This window comes from Mesocricetus auratus, unplaced genomic scaffold (assembly GCF_017639785.1).
Source record: "Mesocricetus auratus isolate SY011 unplaced genomic scaffold, BCM_Maur_2.0 Super-Scaffold_100691, whole genome shotgun sequence".
Lineage (NCBI taxonomy): Eukaryota > Metazoa > Chordata > Mammalia > Rodentia > Cricetidae > Mesocricetus > Mesocricetus auratus.
Window position 1 is genome coordinate 7,914,112 of NW_024429267.1, and position 20,312 is coordinate 7,934,423.

General features: G+C 40.1%; 1 protein-coding gene across 3 annotated transcripts in view; it reads left to right on the forward strand.

Annotated features, from left to right (window-relative positions):
- The window catches only part of Vps13c (vacuolar protein sorting 13 homolog C), a 146,174-nt gene that overhangs the window by 95,158 nt on the left and 30,704 nt on the right, over positions 1-20,312 (forward strand). For all 3 annotated transcript variants that reach the window (XM_005075600.3, XM_013117405.2, XM_013117407.3), the window contains 18 exons: positions 396-565; positions 1,826-2,073; positions 3,104-3,333; positions 4,639-4,731; positions 4,892-5,257; positions 5,611-5,697; positions 6,922-7,071; positions 7,238-7,502; positions 8,269-8,429; positions 9,436-9,557; positions 10,201-10,495; positions 11,761-12,150; positions 13,508-13,612; positions 14,304-14,468; positions 15,577-15,705; positions 15,941-16,074; positions 16,985-17,111; positions 18,764-18,999. In XM_005075600.3, coding sequence (XP_005075657.1) covers positions 396-565; positions 1,826-2,073; positions 3,104-3,333; positions 4,639-4,731; positions 4,892-5,257; positions 5,611-5,697; positions 6,922-7,071; positions 7,238-7,502; positions 8,269-8,429; positions 9,436-9,557; positions 10,201-10,495; positions 11,761-12,150; positions 13,508-13,612; positions 14,304-14,468; positions 15,577-15,705; positions 15,941-16,074; positions 16,985-17,111; positions 18,764-18,999 — 3,473 coding nt within the window. The remainder of the gene's footprint in view (positions 1-395; positions 566-1,825; positions 2,074-3,103; positions 3,334-4,638; positions 4,732-4,891; positions 5,258-5,610; positions 5,698-6,921; positions 7,072-7,237; positions 7,503-8,268; positions 8,430-9,435; positions 9,558-10,200; positions 10,496-11,760; positions 12,151-13,507; positions 13,613-14,303; positions 14,469-15,576; positions 15,706-15,940; positions 16,075-16,984; positions 17,112-18,763; positions 19,000-20,312) is intronic.

Sequence of the window (20,312 nt, forward strand, 5' to 3'; positions counted from 1 at the left end):
TTGCCGTATCTAAAATCCACGTACTCCAGACAGTCTGCATCAGGGATTGATTGGAAATGAATGTGTATTACAGGCATCAGCTGTGTAACAGGTCATTCCTGTCAAATCTACAAGTTTGTAGAGTATGTCTGTGTTTATAAGATAAAAGCATTCTCTTTTCCATTTATACTGTCATTCTTACCTCCTTGCAGTCACTGTACTGTCTGAAATTAGTGAGCATGTTGCGTAGTGACCAGTATGCCAAGGGTACACACAGATGCATGAATGCACCCATGTACTCACCTGTGTTCATAGTACGTGGGGTTTGCATTTGAGTTTAGAATTACAAAATGTGCTGAAATGGACTCGTAATATTAAAAAGTCACGTATTCTTTTGCTTGAAAAATGTACTACAGGAGCCCAGACTTTCATTTCATAATGACAGTTTCCGTCTTGGTGAGCTCAGACTACACCTGATGGCTTCTGCAGGGAAGATGTTCAAGGATGGATCTGTGGATGTCAGCCTTAAACTGAAGACATGCACTCTTGATGATCTCCGAGAAGGAATTGAGAGAGCAACATCCAGGTTTGTGAGATCAGGGTTTGCCATGCAGTGTTTCAGGCAGGTGTCAGCCTGCCATATTGAGGTGTGGATCCTCAGCAGATCTGTCATTTAAAAATGGTCATATTTTCAGAATTGAGTGGTGAGGAGGTGAAATGGTCCTCTCTGAACACTTTGCTTCACACTTTAAATGAAAGGGGAATTTACTAGTAAAGCCAACTTCCACCTTAACAATGAGAACTAGAGGACTTAAGAGTTCTAATGGCTACATCCACATGGGTTGGTGATGTGTTTTTCCGGATTATTGCCAGTAGGCAGAATGAATATTTTTTAGAATCCTAAAATTCCATTTTTTCCTTGTTTACTTTGTCTTTCAAAACAATTATACAGAATTTCTTTGAGTCTTAGTAGGAGTATACTCTGTAGCATTGTCACTTTACCAACCCATTTTGAAAGATTAACTTGTAGCAGTCTGGTATAAAATAAGGAAAAATGTAACCAAGTAGCTTAATTGTGTATTTATTACTTTCTCACAGAATGAAATGTGTCATATTGTACTTTTTTGTGTAAAAGACTATGTTGCTATTTAAACTTGAACAGCGTTGTCTATTTACTGGATTCTTCTGAACCCTGTGTTTTTCAGAGAAAAGAACAAACAAGGGCAGTGTACTATGTGTAACCAGCTTTTCTAGTTACAAATTTCATGGCCAGGGTAGCTGTCCATAGCTCTTTAGGAAATAGTGATTGATTGATGAAATCACCTTGTTTGGTAGCCTTAGTCTCGTGGTAGCCTTAGTCTCTCCAGCACATGTGAGGGTGTCCAGAAACCATTGTAGGTACTGATAAACACTTGTTAATTTGGGTTTCATTGAGCACCATGGGAATAAATTCTATATGGTAATAAAATTATATAGATAAAATATTTCAGGGAATTTTTATTTAGTAGAATAAAAAGGTTGTGTTGTATTTTGAGGGACTGCATTCATGCATTGCTAATTGCTCAATATCATTTCCGGCATCATCAGTTTCTCTGGTATTGCATTATAATTACAGAATATTCCATAATTGCTTAATGACATCAATCTTTTTTTGGAGATTAGGCAGCCATGTCTTGGTTGCTAATTGGGTGATTCTGTTCCAATTAACACCGTTATATTTTCTATTCAAATTACAAACTGAAGGGGGAAAGAAAGATGATTAAAATGCAAGGGGGAATTTTCGTTCCTTTGTTATCTTAGCAGGAGAAACAGGAGTAAAATAATGAATGGTATGCTTGTTTTTCAGGATGATTGACAAAAAGAATGACCAGGATAGCAACAATTCTATGATTGATATAAGTTATAGACAAGATAAAAATGGAAGTCAGATTGATGCTGTTCTTGACAAACTGTACGTGTGTGCCAGCGTGGAGTTTCTGATGACTGTGGCTGATTTCTTCATCAAAGCTATGCCTCAGAATCCAGAAAACATAGCAAAAGAAATACAGATTCCATCAAGACAGACTGCCATGGAGAGAGTCAAGATGGAAAAAGGTTAGGAGAACTTGCCCATCTGTCCTGCATTAAGAGACTTGCATTTTAACAAAAATTAGAAACAGAACTCAGAGGTGGAGAATTTGAGGAAGTAAAATTAGGCTTTTTGGTTTAAGCACATTCTTTGTAACACTCCAGTAAGTAAGTGTTTTTAAATGAGGTAAAATAGATATATTCTGTGATAGTATGGTAACTGCTGTGGTTTCAGTCAGAGTTTTCTTCATTCAGAAACAGAGGTAGTTAACCAGTGGCTACCTGTTTTATAAAAGGGAGTCATTTATTCAAACAAAATACTTGGAAGAATCACAGTGCACTGAAGGGCAACAGACACGCTAGAAGGAGGTGGTGCGGACAGGAGAGACACAGCATGACTGACCCAGAGCCCCCTTTAGTTTCTAGAAAGACTGAGAATGCCTGGCCTAGGAGAATGGTGGAAGTCATTTTCCATTCGGTAGTTTATAAGTTTCTATATCCCAGCTTTATCAAGCATATTGATGATTTTCTATATTAAATTTTAAATTGTCTTAAGGTCAGGTGTTGTGTTTTATTTTGTTTCCTAATGTAAAACCTGGCAAAGTCACAAATTGAGTATGCATTGGCAAGATTGGAATATAGTTTTCCATTTGCTGTGATGTTTTCAATAATGGTCATACCTGATATGCCATGTTCATTTCTAAAAGTTCAAACTGTAGATCATATGGCATGGAGAGTAGCTTTTGGGTAAACTGCAGTGAACTAGTGACAGCGGTTAGTCTCCGTCATCTGATTCTTCTCCTCGTAGCTGTCTGTTTTCTGCTCCTTGCCCTGCAGCACTACTTAACACATTGTGTGTTTGTTTATATGTGCACACACCTGCATTCTGTCCCCAGGAACCACCCAAACCATGTCGTTTCTAAAGGCTCCAAGTAGCAATGACCATCATCAGCTAGATTTCTAATTAAATGTTTTTAAAATATGGAATCAGCAATGGATAGATGACCTGTTGTGAAGATTTACATTAAAACTTTTCTGCCCCTGCTGTTCTCTTCAGATGATTCTGTGAGGCCAAATATGACCTTGAAGGCCATGATCACAGACCCAGAAGTAGTGTTTGTTGCCAACCTGACAAGGGCTGATGCTCCTGCTCTGACAGCCTCATTCCAGTGTAAACTCTCCATGTCAACGTCCAAACTCGAGCAGATGATGGAAGCTTCTGTGAGAGATCTGAAAGTGCTTGCCTGCCCCTTCTTGAGAGAAAGGAGAGGGAAGAGCGTCACCACGGTGAGAAAGACCATGGACACTGGTGGTGAAGCTAGGGAGAGCTCTACTGGACATCACAGACTTGGGCTTTACGGAATGACCTTGAGGTTGGACAGTGTTAGGAGGCTTAGTCATGGCCACCAGTGACAGAAATAGGGTGCCTTCAGATAAATTCTTTATTGTTGCATTTCTATTGGATAAATTTTTAATTTTATCAGGACCCAGAGTTTTTGTTCCAGCTTTCTCCTTGTTCTCTGGAGTGCAACTAGTGAGTGAATGAGGAAATAATCTTGGCATGAAAAATTTAATTGTAGAATCATGTCACTAAAAGAAAGGGTTGTATTCTGTTGTTAAAAATTAATTTAAATTATACTTTGCAGCATTATTGAAATTTGTGATTTTAGTCAACTACCTTACTTATACCAATTATTTTTAGTGTCATATCTCTAACTTTATGCTAAGAGAGTCTTACATTGCCTGACTCATTTACTGCATTGTTTTAAATTTGAGGAATTTTTGAGCTATGCTATGAGCACAGAGAAGTGAAGCCCGAGTGTCTGTTCTTGATCATGAATTGTTCTTCAACATGTCATCTTTTTCATGTCTCAGAAAATGATAATAGTCACTTCATTGAAGACAGGTTCTGATTTAAAACCACCTGCTGAGGCCGGCAGTGGTGGCGCACGCCTTTAATCCCAGTACTCGGGAGGCTGAGGCAGGCAGATCTCTGAGTTCGAGGCCAGGCTGGACCAACAGCCTCCAAAACAATACAGAGAAATCCTGTCTTGTAAAACCAAAAAAAAAAAAAAAAAACCACTTGCTGTTGTCATGGCCTCATTCATTAAGGGGCAAAGCTACCTTATATCTTTAATGATATATGTAGGATTCCAGGCTTCATAGTTTGGTCATCAAGTTTGAAGGGTTGAGTTTTGTTCACAGAAGGACCATCTGTGGTATTCATAACCCGTTAGTCCTCATGAAGTGTCACGTGCTCACTGCACCCTAGATGTTAGCTCATTTTTATAGTTACCTCAAAGGTACATTTTATGCAGCGCATCATTTAAAAGGTGTTTTAGCAAGAAGGGAATATTTTGGGATATTAAACCCACATCCCCATTCCTTCTTTTTTGGATTTGGTATTAAGGTCCTTTTCAGAACTACTTAGGAGTCCTTGAACTGTGCCAGTTTTGCTCTGGTGTAGGAGGGACACCAAGAGCCTCAACTAATGTGCCTTTGCTTGTAGTAAAGCTGGGCCAGTTCTTACAAGGTATGATACACAATGGATCCATTACTGTGGAAATGTGACTTACACTTTTCTGTTTCTAGGTGTTACAACCCTGCTCTTTATTTATGGAAAAGTGCACATGGGCTTCAGGAAAACAAAACATAAATATCATGGTGAAGGAGTTTGTAATTAAGGTTGGTGCCTCTCAAACATATCTTTGGCTAAAGGTTCCTGTGTTCACAACTTAATATATTTAAATTTAAGTTATTTAATTTTAACTTTTGAAGTCATGTATTTTAATTCTCATTTGGGAAGGAATCTATTCTAAATATTTTTCTGCTTTCCTTTTTAAAGATTTCACCTATAATCCTTAATACTGTGATGACAATCTTGGCAGCTATGTCTCCAAAGGCCAAAGAAGATGAATCAAAAGACACTACCAAGGAGATGGACAATCTCTGGGGCGTCAAATCTATTACTGATTATAACTCTTGGTTTCTTGGTGTTGACATGGCAACAGAAGTAACAGAAAATTTCAGAGACTTTGAACATCCACCAATAGAGGAAAACTGTGTGGTTGCTGTGGAGTCAGTTCAAGTCACCTTAGAATGTGGCCTTGGCCATCGCACCGTGCCTCTGTTATTGGCAGAGTCTAAGTTTTCTGGAAATGTTAAAAACTGGACTTCTCTAATGGCTGCTTCTGCTGACATGACACTAGAGGTATGGCCACATTGGCACCTCCAGAGCATAGCTATAAAGTACCATTGCAGAAGTACGATGTATGACTGTAGCAAGTCTCCATGGGAACAGATAGCATAGTCTAATGTTTAATGTGATGGTGTAGAATTACATGTGATAATTATTCTTAACAAATCTCTTGCTAAGTAATTTATGACAGTAGAGCATTAGAAAGGGGGAACTATATTGTATTTTGTATGCGTCTCTTTAGGTAGGGTTTTAAAATGGTTTTTGATATAAAACAGTAGCTTAATATACTTTTTCTACTGATTATGTAATTATATGATTAATGTTGAACAACCAAGTAATTGAAACTCTGCACCTTACCTTTTCAGGTTCACTATTATAACGAAATCCATGCTGTCTGGGAGCCACTGATTGAAAGAGTGGAGGGGAAAATACCATGGAGCTTAAAGCTTAATGTAAGGAAGCTGGTGCTTTTCACAGCATGATGCCAGGCATTGTCCTTAGTAGGTTTTAGTTCAGTGATTTCCAGATTTGGTCCAGGGCCTGTGAAACCCCTTAAAAAGTTCTTGAGGTGATAACTCCTTTCTCAGTAATAATGCAATCATATATAATTGTTATTCCTGTTTCTCATGATTGTACAGCTTTTGAGAGACTGACTATGGAAGTTCGGCAGGCTGAATGTGTAGCAGAAATGAGAATCCATCTCTTACTACAGGCATTCAAGACACTTGTCAAAGCCTCACTTCATCTTTACATTTTAAGATGGTTTTTCCATTAAAATGTTGAAACATAATTTTTAGTTTTAACTATTAAAAGTGTTCTCAGTTTTCATTTCTAATATACTCCATATTGGTAGATAAAACTCATGAATGGAACCTTTTTAATTTTCCAGTGAGTTTTAGGGATGAGTGCTCCCTCCAAATTGAGAATTAATATTATTATAAACTCTCTGGTTTTGACATTCCTTAGTATTTCAGATTCCTTGATGTCAACATACGATTTTCTAGATATGCAGGAATATGAGATGTGTGCTATTAACAGACCATCACCACTTGCCTTGCTGTGGTCACTGATGGAGGGGTCTCACATATAGAAACTGCAATAGCAAATTCTTTTTTAGAGATGACCACTCACTTACCTTGTATCCCTACTCCTCCTAAAGCAGAGACAGTATCTGGTCTACATCTCTTTGGCACAATGAGACTGAAAGAGAATATTTAACAAAGGTTTTGAAATGCTATTTGAGTGAAAATGTGAATGTTACTTGCAATAAATTTAATCCAAAAACTTACCATATTTATATTACTTACCAAAAAAGTAGTAGGAAAAAAACCATCTTACTTCCAGATGACACCTCTAGCCAGAATCAGACTTTGGAGTCACCCTCATTTGCTGAGGAAGTTAGAACCCATCACACATGCTGAGGAGCTAGCTTGCTTGACAGTGCAAAGAGTCCTCATGCTTCCTTCTCAGCATCATGTTGAGCATTTCCTTGTCCATGGCCTAAGTGCTGCTGATCTTCTCAGAATCACAGGGATGCTGTGTATGAGTGAATATGAGTTCTTGAGGAGCCATAGTGTATACTAACCAGTTCAGCTGAATCCCTCAATGTTGAGCTTTTAAGAGAGCTACCGTTGGTTACTTGACTGACAACTTAAGTGTGGTGTTTATCTTCCTAGGTGAAGAAGAACCCGATCCAGGATAAAAGTTTGATGCCAGGAGATGATTTTATTCCTGAGCCACAAATGGCAGTTCATGTTTCTTCAGAAGCTACGATGAATATCACAATATCCAAAAGCTGTCTTAATGTTTTCAACAATTTAGCAAAAGTATGTGTGGTTCTGATTTGGAACATTTCATGTAGGATCTTAGAATGAAGCATGTATGGATTTTTTTTTGTTATTATCAAAATAAATTTCAGAAAACATGTCGTCATGGTAAAATGCTTGTAAGAAGTATACTTCTGGGGTTTCACCATGCTGCATTCCTTTGCAGGGTTTCTCGGAGGGAGCTGCTTCTACTTTTGACTACTCTCTAAAAGACAGGGCTCCTTTTACAGTCAAAAATGCCCTAGGTGTTCCCATGAAGGTGCAGCCCAATTGTAACCTCAGGATGATGGGTTCCCTGGAAAAGAGTGACATTTATGATGTGGATGCTGGTCAGCATTTGGAGCTGGAATATGCCAGCCCAGAACCTTTGTGTCAAGGAAAGCTGTCGATTCTGAGCCGGCAGGAGAGTTCCTTCTTCACGCTGACCTTCGGTATGCTGCGTTTTCTGTGTTTTCAGAGCATCGCAGGAATTATGGCAGCTAAGTTTTGATAAATCATCCAATTCAATTTTGCTGAGGATATCCTGTGAGACATTTGTCAGAGATTGCAATAATTCATCTCTGGGTTTCTCCTAAACATAAAATTGACCTTAATTAATGAGTATCCTATAAAACTTGATTATTACTATGCCCTAAATAATAAGTATTATGTTTCAAAAAGGATAAGCATTCAGTTAAGGGAGAAAAGTGGTCATAGTCAGAAATCTAGAATATTGATGGTAATGAAACCATTACAAAGACAAGGGGATTGTTACCTAGTTGAGAGAATAAAAAAATTAGTTTGGATTTTATTTGTTTTTAGTATATTTATTTGTGTAGCAACAATTTTATATTATTAGTTTATCTTTTTTAATCTCAGAATCTTAGAAAAATTTTCTAATGATGAGCAAGCATACCCTTGTTATTATCATGATGTTATATTTTGCTTAAGTTATTTATTTTATGGGTGTTTTGATTACATGTATGTCTGCGTACCATGTACGTGCCTGGTGCCCTTGGAGGCCAGAAGGAGACTGCAGATCTCCTAGAACTGGTATTACAGATGGTTGTGATGTGTCATATGGGTGCTGGGAATTGAATGCAGGTCCTCTGCAAGGGCAACAAGTACTTTAACTTCTGAGCCATCCCTCTAGGTCCAGGATTGGTTATTATTAAAACATGAATATTTTTAATTTTCTTCCCCTGTGCTCTGATTTAGTACCACATGGCTATACAGAAGTGGGCAGTGTCCCTGTTGCCAGGCCTGGCCGGCGGTTGTATAATGTACGGAATCCTGGTGCCAGCCGTTCTGATTCTGTGTTGGTGCAGATTGATGCAGCAGAAGGGAATAAGGTCATCACTCTCCGATCGCCTCTGCAGGTAAGCCTATGACAGCCTGTGTCCCTTTGGATGTGCCACGCAGAATTCACTCATTTAGCTGGGCTTGACAGGTGCAGTAAAACTTCCTGAGCACGTCTGATGATTTATAAATGAATGGCTAAGTGAAGCAGCCTCTGCTCCTACCTGGTCTTTTACTATGCTTTATTTTAAATGGCTTGAAAAGCAGTTTTATTTATTTACTGCCCACAAACCCATAAGCAACTTTGTGTTCCTTTAGAGATTTGGAACACTTACACATCTAAACTTTGTTAGGTTCTTTTAGGAATTTGGAACTGAGATACTGTGATTATAGTTGATTATCAAATAGGATAGCCTTCTGTTCTCTTAGTATACCAACACTTGAGATTGTATTTTTCAGATGTGTGTGAGGTGTTTGGAATGCCCTACTCTCATATAAAAAAGAGAGGCATTTTAATCTGTATAAACATTTTCCTTTCTACTTTTAGGATTATACCAAACCTTTTAGTCTTTCCAGCATTACTGCAGGCTTAACGTATGTCTCAATGTAAAGAACATTTCTCCCTGCCTAATGCATACATGCAGATTGGAACTAATTTACCGTTTGGACCCTGTTACTTCTTAGGTCATTGTTAGATGCAACTCTCACCACAGGGCAGTCAGGAAAGGAGCTCCATGGCTTTGCTCACTTCTGTGTCCCATGGTGTGTTAATGGGAGGTTGTAATGGAGAAAGCATGGCTGAAATCTTCAAGGGTGGTGCATCCTTAATGGTGGCAAAGACTAACAATGTACATGTACTATGTAGATGTATGGTGTGGCAATGTCGACTTGCAACTGTCACTTCAACATTAAGTTTAGTGTTTACATGTAATACTTAAAGACATAAATATTGTTGTTAGCCCATGGAAATACCTTTCAATATTGCGTTGAAGCTTTTTAGATCTATAGTAAATCTGTGCATTGCGGATGCTTTCTTTTTAACTTATGTATCACTTTTAAAAAACATTTATATGTCCATTCCAACAGATTAAGAACCACTTCTCGATAGCATTTATCATCTACAAATTTGTCAAGAATGTTAAGCTGTTGGAGCGCATTGGAATAGCCAGACCTGAGGAGGAGTTCCATGTCCCTTTGGATTCTTACAGGTGCGCACATCTGTGCATGTATTAAGCTTCCAAATAGGATGGTGATCATCAGAGCTGGGGATGAATGGGCAGCACTGCTGAGGAAAATTTAGGATCTTGGGGGTGTTGGGGTGGAGTGCAGAAGGGTGAGTGTACACAGTTAGCATAGGGCGTGTGGAAATAGCATAGCAAAACCTGCTGATTTGTACAATTAATGTGGGTTGTAGAAAAATAAACAAATGTTATAAAAGAAAACAAATTTGTATATCCTTAGCTTTATGAATAGGATCTATATATTTTAGCGAGAGCAGCCTCAGATTTTTACTGTCCTAGCCATGCAACAGCCATTTTTAGGTCACATAAGAGTTTATTCTTTTGAGCAGAAATATACATGTGATTATTGAATTTACAATATAAAGTCTTCATCAGATATTTGATGCTTTATAATATTTTAAGATTATATATTTTATTAGCTTGCTTTTATAGTCAAAATGAAAATATTTTAAGTTGTCCTTCCTCTGTGGGGCAGCTCTGTCGCTTTGGGCATGTTCTGAACTTCCTTAGCAGTGGCTTCTGCATTTGTAAGGATATCAGTGCCCACCTTATCGAGTTACCGTGAAGAACCTGAGGTTCTTCTCTTTACCTTCTGTGGAACCCTCTGCAGATGTCAGCTGTACCTTCAGCCGGCAGGCAGCCTAGAGCAGCAGTACACACAGTCCACCACGTACATTTCCTGGAAGGAAGAGCTTCATCGTAGCACGGAGGTCAGGTGTATGCTGCAGTGCCCTGCAGTGGAGGTCAACTTCTTACCTCTCATCGTGAACACGGTCGCCCTGCCTGATGAGCTGAGCTACATCGGTGCCCACGGGGAAGACTGGGACCCAGCCTATGTTATCCACCTTTACCCTCCTCTCACCTTGCGGAACCTTCTCCCGTATTCGCTAAGATACTTGCTTGAGGTATGCTTCATGTACTTTTGCTCTTATACTATTATTGTACAAAGTAAATTCTCATTCTGTTTCATGTGCCACTTTGAGGCAGTGTTTCATGTTTTTAAGTTGCATTTATTATAGCTAGTCTGGCGCAGCTTTGCTGCTTAGGCCTTCTACTATGTGCTTTCTGTGTATTAGCAACGCTCAGTCCTCACAGTGGCCTCTGTAGTGGGTACAGACCTTTTGGCCCTTTTCCTGAGTCACAGAGGGATCAATGACTGATCCAAGGTCCTACTGCTGGACAGTGGTGAAGCTGGGATGTAAACCTAGGCAGTTCAGCTTCCCAATTCCTGCTTCTTTTTTTTTGCTGTGTTTGTTGTAAATTAAAGGTCTCTTCATTATGTTAAGTCATATTACCTAAAGGAGAGAAAGATGCAAATGGAAATATTTCATCCTTATTTTTACCTTAAAGTTTATGCTGATACACGGGATATTATGAATATGATTAAATTTGTACATTCTATGATGTCTTAAAATTCAACAGCCTTAGGAAGCATCTGGAACCTAAATGACTCCTTTTCTTTGTCAAAGATTCCCTTCCTGAGTTATGGAGACAAGAGTTAATTAAAAGAACCAAATAGCATCTGTACAAAAGAAGACTGCAGTAAGGGAGCCTGATTTCTATTTTTAAAATACTTATCTTTTGTTTTTAAGTGTGTATGTGTACATGTGTGAGTGCAGTGTCCAGGCAGTCTAGAGGAAGGCCTGATTTCTTGGAGTTGGGAGTTATAGGTGGTTGTAAGCCGCTGGATGTGGGTGCTGGGAGCTGAACTCAGGTCCACTGAAAGAGCAGTGCATTTCTTAATTTCTGAACCATCTCCCCAGCCCCATCATTAATTTTTAAAGCAGTTCTACCTTGCTCGGTATGACTTTCCTGGTTCTGTACACACAGCAGCCACGATCCATGCTATGGGGATAAAGATGAAACAGATGCACATTCGGGGAAGTGGCTCATTTTCTGACCCAGCTCTAATGGAACAGTTGGGGCCCCAGATCCAGCCTTTGATTCTTGGTATAGATACAGGTTTTCCTCAAAGCTTAGGGTGGTTTCCGTACCAGTAGTCAGAAGGCGCTGACTGCGGCTGTGACACAGGGTTTCCTTTGGAGTCCTTAGTAATTGCTGGGAATTTCTAACATAGAAGCGAGGTTAGGCTTGGTGGTCAGGATATTTAGTACTGTATAAAATACGGATTTTGGTGTTAAGGAAGCTGGTTTTATGTGATCGCTTTTAGGGAACTGCAGAAACCCATGAGCTGGCAGAAGGCAGCGCTGCCGATGTACTCCACTCACGAATCAGTGGCGAGATCATGGAGTTAGTCCTGGTGAAATACCTGGGCAAGAACTGGAACGGACACTTCCGCATTGCCGACACCCTTCCCGAGTTCTTCCTCGTGTGCTTTTCCTCAGACACCGCCGAAGTCATGACAGTTGACTTGTCAGTACATGTCAGACGAGTTGGCTGTCGGATGGAGCTGTCTGTCTTTAGTCCCTATTGGCTGATCAACAAAACTTCTCGGGTTCTCCAGTATTGCTCTGAGGAGATACATGTGAAACATCCGGCCGATTTCAGGGACATTATTTTATTCTCTTTCAAGAAGAAGAACATTTTTAGTAAAAATAAGGTATGCTCTAGAAAGTTAGTCGGAAAGCTACTAAATCTAGAGACGGGAATCTCAAAGCATGTTTGGTTGTGTGTGCGGTGCCCTTGGTATAAATTAAGTTCATGGAGACTCTAAAGACTGCAGAGCCCAGCTGGATGTTAGGAACTTGCAGCGGTAATCAGCTGAAGCAGGGCTCCCCATTCTTCGGGGGCTGTAGGATCATTGCTGTTACTCAAGTCCCGTCAGGTGGAATAGCTTTATTGTATTCACTGTTGCAGTGCTGATGTGGCATGTGAAACTCAGAGCAGTTGGATTGGCCTGTACCAGTTGGCAGTTGGGCCTTCCTGTGCTCCTAACCCATTGTCCAAGTATGGTCAGCGCTCACCCCTAGGCTTTTATGTATGCTGTGCCTTCCACACAGATTGCTGATCTCTTCTACTCTACCACCCCCCACTCCCCCATCTTGTCTTATCTGCTGTTCATCCTTAGATACTGTGCTCATCACTGATGTATTGAAGATTTTCTGTTTACGGTGACATTCTATATCCGAGTCATGTTACTTGGAGTCTTGGCTCTCAGACTTCAGTGTACAGCATTGTCACCCAAATGGCTTTAGAATTGTTTGCTGAGTCCTGTCCCTGGGCTTACTGTAGTAAAAAGTCTTTCTTGACAGAGCCTGAGCATCTATATCTATAACAGAATCCCAGGTGATGCTGTTGTCTGGGGATGAATGTTCAGGGTTTGGATCAACACATGACATTAGAATTGCCCCTTTGTGTGACTTCTGGTTGACCTCATGTTTTTTGTGGTCTTGGTGGTGCAGAGGGGTGAGCTTAACTGCAGAGGCACAGGTCAGTCTCTCTGGAGGACTTCTCTCTAAATGCCAGAGCCAGCCGGGATCCACTGTCCTCTTGCCCACTGTGTTGTGGGTGGTGTCATAATCGATAGCATGTGCTTGCTTTTATCTGGGTGGAGTTCAGTGCTCACTGAGGAAGACCGCCATGTCCTGCTCTAATCTTTCACAGTGTCTGTCTTTTATTACCTGCTGAGTGATGTGAAAGTTCTCTTTTATTTGCTAACACTTTTGGGGATTTTTTTTTTATCTCTGTCATAAATATAGCATTGGAGTATTTAGTATTGTGATCCTTTTTAAAAACAACATAACATGTTTAAATTCATTATATTCATGGTGAGTGCGAAGGTCAGAGATATTCTGCTCTTTGGTAGTCTGGAACCATTCCATATGGTTGTGATCATATTTTTTTTGTGTTTCAAGGTAGTGAAGAAATTTCCAGAAGTTTAGTGATTTTTTTCTATGAAGTAAAATTAATATCATCTTTTAAGTTTCTTATATGATGTTATGTGTTCTCTGGTGTAGGTACAGTTAAAAATTTCAACTAGTGCATGGTCCAATGGTTTCTCATTGGATACCGTGGGAAGTTACGGGTGTGTGAAGTGCCCTGCCCCCAATATGGAATACCTGGTAAGAGCGTCTGCTTTATTACCCTTGGCTTCATTTACTTTTCTGCACTTCAGTATTCAAGCTGGCTTCTAAAGTGTACAGAAATCACAAATCAAATTATTCTGTGGATGACTGTCTGCAGATTTTCTATGATTACTGTATCAGAGCAGAATTTCAATTTGTCAAAATCTAAGCAGGAAGTTGAATCCATTGGAGTGGGCAACTTGGTTAATATTCAGGATATAATAAAATCTTCCTTCCAAATAGCCTGTCAATTATTTCTTAAATCTTAAGTGTAACTCCTTTGAAAATTTGAGTAGTGTGGTGCCACATGACTTGTTTACTACTGCTTCAGAATTCTAACTTTATTGGTAACAGACAAAACAATAAAATTTGAGCCCACTGGTTATAAAAAATAACATTTGGATTATTATTAATAAGTAAAATAAAACACTAGACAGTAAGTCTGTCATTACAAGTTGTCTTTGAATTAGTGATCTGTTTTCTGCAGTTGATGTCTGGTAAAGCTGATATAATTAATATAAAAGACCTTACTGTGAGAGACGGTGGTAGAATAATACAGCTCTTATTCATTACTTTATTTAAGAATTCCTACTTTAGGTATTTTTAGTTACATGTGTGTGACATATGTCTTCATTTCTGACACTGAATAAAGAGAGTGAGAATGAGCTAACTTGTTTCCTTCCCTCAGGTCGGGGTTAGCATCAAAATGAGCAGTTTCAACCTCTCACGAATAGTTACTCTGACTCCCTTCTGTACCATTGCAAACAAGTCCTCCTTAGAGCTGGAAATTGGAGAGATTGCCTCTGATGGCTCCATACCGACCAACAAATGGCACTATGTCGCTTCTTCAGAGGTAAATTTCCCTAAGATGTGACTGAGTCCTAAAATGTACAGGGACATGGAAATGTGAATTGCATAGATACTTTATTACACCATCTCATACATATTTGTGTTAAGTACGGCAGCAGCTTCGGAAGATCTTTATTTTATCCTGTTTGAAAGTAGAAAATTATTGGTAATATTTACTAGTAGCCCTGTCTAGATTGCTAGCAGTCATTCTCTAGTTTTTCCCATATAGCTAAAATTAAACCATGTGCTATGGAAAGTGTACAGAACCAGTGTGCTGTGTAAAATTGCTTGTCTTCTTTTTGTTGGTGTGAGTTTGCCATGGTAGTATATTGATTCAGAAACAGAATTTATTGGGCGTTCTATAATAGAACCACATTCTGTGTTAGATTAAGAACTAAGATTCACCCTTTATGGATGGAGAGACAAGATTAAAGGGACATCTGCTCCTGGGTCTGGACTTGGAGCCTGCTCTGTGGTAGCCTCTTCCATGCCTGCTTTTGGCTTTCTGGTTTGTGTAAAGAAGATAATTCTGTGAAAAATTTCTTTGTGTGTTCTCGAAGTGAATTTGGTGAATTTGGCAAGGCACAAAAGCAATTGCAATGAAGACTATAGATTTTAAGGATTCAGGATATGAAGGCATTCTTAATCAATAAGCTCTTGAGTTTCTTATCCTGTTTGAAAGTAGAAAATTATTGGTAATATTTATTAGTAGCCCTGTCTAGATTGCTAGCAGTCATTCTCTAGTTTTTCCCATATAACTAAAATTGAAATATGTGCTATGGAAAGTGCACAGAATCAGTATGCTTATCATGTAATTGGTACAACTATGTATAGAGTTTCATTCTGATGAATGCACTTTGGTTGCATAGTTATTTCAATAGTGTTTTGTTTGTTTTTAATAGATTCGTGTCTCCCAGGCTGGCCTTGAACTGGGGATCCTCCTGCTTCAGCTTCTGAGTATACCACTACACCTAACTTGTCAGTATTTAAAAAAACTGTGATGACATTTTGTCCAGCTTTAGATTTGAAAACTGGGTTACCCTGTGTGCTTAACAAGGCAGTATCTTATGTCACAGCACAGTTTAAAACTGGCATTATATTTGTGTTTTCAGTGCATTCCATTTTGGCCTGAAAATTTGTCTGGCAAACTTTGTGTGAGAGTGGTGGGCTATGAAGGATCCTCCAAGCCATTCTTTTACAACCGGCAAGACAATGGCACTTTACTGAGCTTAGAAGATTTGGTAAGTCTTCATATTGTAAAACACTGTGTCTCTGACTTTTAAAACTTGCTAGAACATATTTCTATAAGCTGTGCTGTAGAGATCTGGTAATTATTTGTAGGCCTTCTGTGTGCATGTCTAATGCCAACATATGTTTGTAAGAATAAAAGCCAGTAAGAACTTCAGAAAGTAAGCAGTTTGTATAGCTGATTGAGATTCAGTCAGTACATTGAACGTGCTTTTCCCCCTGAGACAGAATGGAGGTATCTTGGTGGATATAAACACTGCTGAACACTCAACTGTCATAACCTTCTCTGATTACCACGAGGGATCTGCACCTGCCCTGATAATGAACCATACACAGTGGGACGTCCTCACCTATAAACAGAGGTATGAGAAAAGGCAGGATTAGAAACTGACTTGGCTGTCATTGGTCTATGGTCTCTTCTGAGAAATATTGGAGTTTCACATCCTGATGTCTTCAGACTTTACAATGGTGATGAGGAGCATGTGGTATTTATTCCTGATATACTGGCAAGTCTTCACATGGTATTCATTCACCAAAACATTTAAGTTTCTACAGCAAAATTTATATGTACCATGTGAACCTGAGTAAAAGAGATGGTATGAAAGGTCTCAGTCAGTTCAAATGGGTCTTTACGCCAAATGGCTTCACAGCCATTTCAGAATGCTGACAAATGACCATGAAGTTATTTATTAGACATTATCTCTCCTTTTGTAACATGGTAATGGTAAGTGCACCTCTCCCTGTAAATGCATCTCCAGTTTGAGGTAGGGTCAATAAAGGTTAAAGGTGATGTGAGTTGTGATACTGTATCTATACCATGGGCGATAGGAATCTTATTGTTTTTGCCCTTTGTTGTCATTTGGATGATGTCATTATTTAAGGGTGTGAAAAATAGTTTATACCAAGCCCATGGCTCACTCAGGTCTGTAATTTTAGCTCTTCAGGAGATTAAGGCAAGAAAATTGCAAGTTAAAAGCCAGCTGAGATGACTTGGTGAGGTCCTGTCTGAAAATACTGCATGCAAAAAGGACCAGGGATACAGCTCAGTGATAGAGCACTTGCCTGACTAGTACAACCATGAGCTTAATCATCAATACCACACACACACCACACATCACACACACACACACACACACACACACACACACACACACACACACACACACACACACACGGAGGTTGAGTTGTATTTTATTAACTAAGCAAGTTCCTAAGACCTTTGTGATTCTCAAGGCCAAGGTGTGCTAATCTTCCCTCTGCCAATCATTTCAGTGGGTCCCAGGAGGAATTTGTATTGCTGCCAAGAGAAACTCGATTGTTTGCCTGGGCAGATCCCACTGGCACCAGGAAACTCACATGGAGCTATGCGTCCAACTTTGGGGAGCATGATCTCCTAAAGGTACTGTTTAATATGGAAGTGCAGTCTTCACGGGACAAAAGTGAATTGAAATGTTTGTAGAAAGTTAGTCTTGTGCTTTTTATTGAAAATAAGTTGTATTAGTTGTTTTTCTGATTGCTCTGATAAAATACTGCCAAGACATCTTTAATGAGGAAGATGACTGTTTGGACCTTTGTAGTTCATGGGAACACAGTCCATTAGGCCTAGGGAAGGTGAGCAGCAGGTTATGCTACATCAGAAGTGAGGGGGCAGAGAGAGATGAATGCTAGTACTTGGCATGTTTTCCCTTTTTATGCAACCTAGGACTGCAACTCCTGGAACACATTTAGGTGTATCTACCCACTTCTATTAGCTTTATTTAGAAAATCCTTCACAGGTATGTCCAGAGATTTGTCTCCAAAATGATTCTAGATCCTATCAAGTTGACAATTGGTATAAATAGTCACAGGCTCACCCCTGGTCAACTGATACCCAACAACTTTTTATATTAGCCTCCTATTCCTTGATCCCATCCTGTGACTATTTAATAATGTAAAATGCATTCAGTCTACCTTCGCAAGCCCCTCGGGTCTTTAACATTCTCAACACTGTTCAGAAGTGTAAGTGCAATCTCTTCTGAAACTCAGACTGTCTCTTAACTGTGACACCCCCACCCACTGCCGGACCATCGTGAAGAAGTTACATATTTCCAACATACAACGGCATATAGTACATATTCCTATTCTAAAGCTAGGGGATGGAGGCAAAGCATGGAATGATCACACCCATACAAGAGGGAACCCAACAGGGAGCAGGTAAAATCCTGCATTTCTGTGTCTAGCATCTGGGGCTTGTAGAGGAATCACCTGAGATCCAGAGGCCTATGCAGCCCTTCCTGGCCAGCTCTGCAGCCAACAACAGACATTACCTCTCTCTGAAGCAACTCCCCTCCACACCTGGAAGTTTTCCTCACAGATGTCCCATGGTTCTGGCATCTCAAACATCCTGGGATTTCCACTGCAACTTAGTGGTCACCCCCACAGCTTCTTACAATGACGTCTTAGGGGCCTCCTTTTAGGAACTATTCTCCAGCCTGGAGACAGTACTGGTGTGCATAAAGGTTGCTTAGTGCCCTGTCAGCACTAGCTAGAGACTCAAACCAAGGGCTACTCTGTCAATTGTAGGAAAATGGATGGTTTTGAATATGTGTATATATGCTCATATGGGTGTTGGCACATGTATGAGTGTGTGAGTAATATGCTTATGCATGTAGAACCCCAAAGTTGATTTCTAGGGTCTTCCTCAGTCTTTTCCCACTTTGTCAAGACAGGGTTTCTCAGTGTGGCTAGTCAAAGTATCCAGTTTGCCCCAGAATCCTCTGCCTCTGCCTCCCAAGTGCTGGGATTATAGACGAACACCCTGCCCACTTAGCTTTTACTTGGGTTCTAGAGCTTGAAACTTTAGATCTTGATTGCAGAGCTCTGCTTTATCCACTGAGCCATATCCCCAGACCTGGCGAGTGTTACTGTTATTATTATATAAATGTTGACTTCATGTCAATTTGAACTGGATTTTTCTATTTTATAGTGATTCTTTTAAAGCTTGTCTAACCATTACCAGTTTTAAGTATGAAAATTCCATTCATGTTTAACTCAAAGTCTTTCTTTCTTCAGGATGAGTGTGGACAGTTTCCATACGATGCAAACATCCAGATACATTGGGTGTCCTTCCTTGATGGGCGCCAGAGGATTCTCCTTTTCACGGATGACGTTGCTTTGGTTTCCAAAGCGCTCCAGGCAGAAGAAATGGAACAGGCTGACCATGAAGTCTCCTTGTCTCTCCACAGCCTTGGACTCTCTCTGGTTAACAATGAAAACAAGCAGGAAGTCTCATATGTTGGGATCACCAGGTATATACAAAGGGAGATAAGAAGCCAGGAGTGTTTAAAAGGTCCAGAGTCCATAATACCCAGTTAGTGAGAGTATAAACAGATCCTTGTTCTCACTGTGACATATTTACTAAGTAACTCTTCCAATTGTCTGCTGAGAGACCCAGAGACACATACACTGCTGTGCCTTCACAGTACCCATGTCAGTTGGCAGGAAAGAAAGCCATTCCTCCCTCCCTCCCTCCTTTTCTCCTTCCCCCCCTTCCCTCCCTCCCTCCCTTCCTTTTTTGTTAAAAAAAAAAAAAGATTTACAAAGACATTGTGAAAAGCTGAAGATAGTACCTGCTTCTGCAGTGGACATACTTCATTTTGTGCAGTGGAATTTGGGGAACTAGCATGCCTTGGGAGAGATCACTAGAAGTGTTAGAAAAACGGTTCGTAAGGGAAGCAGTATATGCTGTGATAATGTAGTGAAAGGTGTGGGGTGTGGGTTTCAAGGACACTAAGATGGATTGCTGAGCGTTAAAAGTTTACAGACAACAGCATGGTGAGGGTAGGTACACTCCTACGAGAGTTCAGCCCCCAGCATCCATGATAGCATTTTAGTGACTCTAGAGTGGAGTGTGGCCTGTGTGGCAGAGTCTGGGTCCCTTGTCACAGAACTCTGAGGAAGGGGGTAGGTTTTCCAACATGGGCAGCAGCTAAGTGTTCTGATGCCCCTAGCCGACAGCCTGGAGAGGGTAGGGAAGGGAGTGTGTGGGCACCAGTAACTACAGGTGGCCCTGTGAAATGTCAGAACCTTGTAAGCTGGCTTCCCCAGTGAGAACTCTGGCTGTAAGTTTGCTAGGGAGAGATTCACTGCACCCAGTCCTTTCCCACTTGCCTGCCAGCATGTGGGAGGGGCATGTCAGGTTTACTGTGGCCTGAGCAGCAGTCTGCTCTGCATTCTGTCCTATGGTTAGTTATTTAGAACTTTTGTCACCACTTATTTCCTCTGGTTCTGCTTCTGCTGAGGAAACACTTGTCTCCTGTAATCACATGGAGTTCAGGGAAGGTCATATTTGGAGGACGGTTTTCCACAATGAAACAGTCTGTTTAGATGCTTCTCATCCATGAGGACATTTTCCTAGGTTTCTTGGTTTTATCAGGAAGAGCTGTTGCATTTATGTAGTACATAGCTAACATTGTCAATGACTAGTATCAGTAAGCTAAGTAAATTAAAGTATTTTAGATACATATTTACTTTAAGGATATTCTTTAATATGCCTCAGCAAAGTGCGAATTATAAGCCACATCTAACCCACTGCCTGTTTGTGTATAGCTTTTGATTTCAA